The sequence below is a fragment of the Aethina tumida genome, chromosome 1, assembly GCF_024364675.1.
Source record: "Aethina tumida isolate Nest 87 chromosome 1, icAetTumi1.1, whole genome shotgun sequence".
Lineage (NCBI taxonomy): Eukaryota > Metazoa > Arthropoda > Insecta > Coleoptera > Nitidulidae > Aethina > Aethina tumida.
Window position 1 is genome coordinate 51,388,877 of NC_065435.1, and position 4,651 is coordinate 51,393,527.

General features: G+C 34.4%; 1 protein-coding gene across 1 annotated transcript; it reads left to right on the forward strand.

Moving 5' to 3' along the window:
* Positions 1-297: 297 nt before the first annotated feature.
* LOC109595163 (NPC intracellular cholesterol transporter 2 homolog a) lies at positions 298-4,106 on the forward strand. Its single transcript, XM_020010461.2, has 4 exons — positions 298-484; positions 3,050-3,160; positions 3,270-3,469; positions 3,948-4,106. Exons 1-4 carry the CDS (start codon positions 397-399, stop codon positions 4,029-4,031), a joined length of 483 nt encoding a protein of 160 aa, XP_019866020.1. The 5' UTR covers positions 298-396; the 3' UTR covers positions 4,032-4,106.
* The last annotated feature ends 545 nt before the right edge of the window (positions 4,107-4,651 follow it).

Sequence of the window (4,651 nt, forward strand, 5' to 3'; positions counted from 1 at the left end):
TCCCATATTTCCTACTTGATTTTTGGAATCGGGAAGTTCGCTCGCCTTTAAAATGCGAATCACACGCGCCCGCAAAGACGCGGAATACTCTGAATATTCATGATGGGTATGAGGAAATCGTCTTGTTTTGGCTCGCACACCTATATACAGGGGGGCACCCGTACCGACATTGAGACGACTTTGTTTCCACCAGGACGTGTGAATTTTCACCAGATTTGCGAACGAAGTCCGCCTCGTCCGAGCCGGTGGTGGTGGCCGACGGACCTTCTTTTAAAGAGAAAGTCGCCGTGCACACTTCAATCGTTAGTCCGGCCTCCGGAGAACAGACCCAACTGTTTACCTGTACACACAACCGACCGTTTCTTTTCACGTCAGTTTTTCGTCAACGTCGGCGAAATGAATTTTGTAACGTTTGTTGTTGTTGTTGTTTTAATGGTGGCCGTCGCTAGGGTTTCTTCCACGGAGGTGGAAAGTTGCAAAAAAGGTTAGTGGCTACGTTTATTTTTTTTTCCTCGCTCTCTTTCCGTTTATTGCTTAGTTCAACAATTTAGGTCCTAACGAGACCAACACCGTCCGTCCATTTCATTATTATGCTTTAACTTTATATATTACAACATAAGTGTTTTATTTTATATTAAAAAAATGGTCTGATAATTACAAGTGAGATATCAAGAAATTGAAATATTTACAAATGGTAAAAGTAATGATAAGTGGAATGGTGGTAATTTTGAAATCTTAATCAGGTAAATCATCACATTAACAAATAATAAGCGGTTGAATAATTAAAGCATTGCTCTTTGTAACCCAAAACCAAGATTAATTGTTGAACGACATCGTCGATAATTGCTGAATTAACTCAAAAACTCAATATGTTTGTTAGTGTTTTGTTTGTTGACCTCTAGACACATAAAAATATACATTTTAATTGATATATCAAGTTAAAACTTCACTAATGTAATTTTAATGTGATTACATTAACAATTACATTTTAATGTTCAACCTAAATTGTAAATAAAATTATAGTGTGTGTGTGTAACCATCATTTATATACTGTTTTAAAGTTTAACTCAAGTGGTACGGATGTATGAAATAATAATTTGATTGAATAAGTTAAAAACTCAAAAAAGTCTTCATTCTGTAGTGACACATATAAAATTGGAGTATTTCACAAAACCATCAATATTTACATACATTCGTAAATTAAAAGAGCTATTCTCAGTTAAACAGATAACATTTTCGACATTCAAAAACAGCGTAAACCTTTGTGATTACAAAATACCTCCGAAATCGTTCGGAAAATGATTTTTCCAGCAGACATGGAGAAGTGAGAAAAAAAGCGCGAGAAAAGTTGCACCGTTGCGCCGCTCTGCTTTTACGGCGCACGTTACCTGCTCATATATCAACTTCTTTCTTAACTTTCTCATAAATTCTCCCATATATTTTCGCATCACGTATATGAAATCTGCATGACACATTTTTATACGTTTCTTTTACGTACGAATGCAAAATAAATTGTAACGCGTCCGGACGCCCCTCCCCCCCCCAAAAAAAAAATAACAACGCGAGATCTCGCATGATATTTATCTTTGCATTAATTGAATGGTACCATTGTTATAATATCTAACCGACAACGTTCATTACTTTTACATTATTGTAATTAGCGATGGCCTTCGCGAATTACTTCATCAAACGAAAAGAATAATGTGACTGATAAATAAACAAAAAGGGAATAAAATTCTAATTGATCTTTGTCCTTGACAAAAACATTTTCGATGCCGGTCGATACAAATCACAAATTAATTATTCACGGGACGTGGCGTTCGGACAATTCTGTTTTTATTGCTTTGGATTTTAAGTGCTCAATAAGTCACATCGATACATCGGGAAGTGGGCACGGTATTTATTTCCTCAGTCGTTCGTCCTCCCAACCTTACGCTATCTACTGTGTGTTTGAGGTGTTGTTGTAGTTTTTGTTTATTACCTTAAAAATGACATTAAAGATAATTTATGCAAAAATTTTACATAACAAAATACGATTTGAATTAATTTCGCATTGATTATTCGGAGGACGTGACATCTCCTTTTCTTGGTTGAATTTGGCGCACCCAAATCTGTCAATCGAAACACGAACAATAGGACAAAATTGATACGTGCATTTTTTTTTCACGGTATAATTATTTTAACACGCACGGCGAGATAAAGATAATATGTGAAGCAGGTAATTATTAAAAAATTATGTATAATTTAATGGTGATGGTCACATGAAATTTCCGTTGGTAAAAAGGTACTAATTTGATGGTTTTGCCTATCATGGTAAACAGATAGGAACAAAGTGTTTACCCAATCGTTGATAACATCAATTTTCTGAACGTTTACGTCTATTTTTAGAATACATTGGTACCTGCCTAATTACCGTTGTGTGGTGGTGGCAGATCTATACACTGTATATTATTAAGTTAATATTGATAAAATGATATACTAATATTAGAAACTGATTATAATTGATATTTTCTGGTGTTGTCAATAATACAATGTGAAAATATTGAACTCATATTCTACTTCAATTAATTTCCAATTGTAAATATTTTAATAGACTTTTGTTAATAAATGGGTTTTAAGTGCACTTAAAACCATGGTTTCAAAATTAAATTAGCAAACATTTTATTGTTATGTGACATTATTTTGTCTGCCGTGTCTGCAACATTAAATGCATATTTTATCCAGTTATAGATAATAATTATATTTATTTACAAAATAATTTGATGGTTGATTCTTTATCACTATTCACTGTTGTGATTCGTCGAAATCAAGTTACGACTTAAATAGTTTGCACAACTTTCTCCCACAAGTAAAATTGCACCAGCAATAATTAACACTCTCCGTTTCCTGTATGCCACTACTAATTGCAATGTAAAATATACCGTATAGACGCAATTTAATTTCGCCGTACTTGAGTTCAAGGTTTGCGGAGTCCATTATGCATCAACATCACCACCGCCAAGATATGGATTTAATTGGATGTTAATTTCGTATCGTTTTTCGTTTGCAGGCAGAAAACTTAGCGATTTGAACGATCGAGTCAAAATCGGCAACTGCAAGAAACCACCCTGCCGGCTCAGGAAGAACACCTCCATCCAATTCTCCCTCCGGTTCAACACGGGTAAGTTGTTCGTCCATCCGATGTGTGCCCATGAAAATAGTTGGTCACGCTGAATGATGATCGTGTGCAATCTGCCTAATTAATAATAATGGTAATTTTCTGAGAACAGAAGGACCTGTGGAGTCGTTGCAGAATTCGGTGAAGGCCAGAATCGCAGGTCTTGACCTTCCGTTCGTCGGCGTGGACGGTGTGGACGCGTGCAACAACATTTATGAACAAGACGGCACCACCAAAGCCAAATGTCCTTTGGCTGCTGGAAAAGAATACATTTACAAGAACACCATCGACGTCCTGCAAATCTATCCTTCTGTAAGTTTAGTCGTACCTGGGATTTCCCCTGTAGTCGTTCAAAATTGTGTTAACAATGTGGAAATCCTTGTGTTAATTGCAAAAATGTGGTCGACACTGAGTTACCAAATTATTTCTTTAATATTTATTGTATCGAATAATATTTTTTCGTTCAGTATTCAATTATTTAATTTAAAATTTGAGATGTTTACAACATATGAACGGCGTCTAACCTTTGAACTGGCGTCCATTTGCTAATATACGCGTGTACGCTATTATTTGCATGTCTTTTTGGCCAGCCGCGTTACGTATACATACATTTTCAACTGCATCTATGCAAATGGTGATGAATGAACACTATTGAACTCACCTTGAATAGAAAACGCACTTGTAAATGTAACTGGCTGATTAATAGTAATGTGTGCGCCTGTTCAATTACATAGTAGGTTTTTTGTTGCATTAGAATTATGATTATTAATTAAAATCGTATGATTTCCAGGTGAAAACGACGGTGCATTGGGGTTTGGAGTCTCCGTCCGGTGACGTTATCTGTTTCGAAGTGCCTGCCAGAATCACCAACTAATTTATTTATTATTACCATTGTCATTATTATAAATTATATAGTTCTAGGAATAAACTGGTTTATTTTTTAAAAAAATCTGTTAATTAATAAAAATATAATACTAATAAGCGTCCGACCCTGAAATTTTAATGAGAGTCTAGAAAAAAAAATTAAACAAATAAAATGCAGTTGTGTTAAATCCGATGACGGGTTCAAGTGCTTTATCAGGTTTATGAAATGGGTATTTTTGAATTACTTTGCAATATTTAAAAGGTCTACAAGTTGATTGACATGGAAACATTTTTTTCGCTTACAAAAATATAAAAAAATTATATAACATATGCAAATTAATGTTTACTCTCGCTAAAAATTAATGAGGTTTTATGTTGAAATGGAAATTGTGTAATGCGGACTTTAATCTGATTCAACTGAGGTTTTAATATTTCAAATGAATAAAAAATGCACGGGCTCGAAAAATTTTTATTGAAAATTTCAATGGTTTATGAATGTCACGACCGAAAATTTTTGAAGCTTATAATTCATTTAAACTATTTGGAAATTCATTATTTTCCGGCCGAATTCGATATACTCATATGACCTGCATCTAACCAACATTTACATATTTATCTACCTGTGTTATG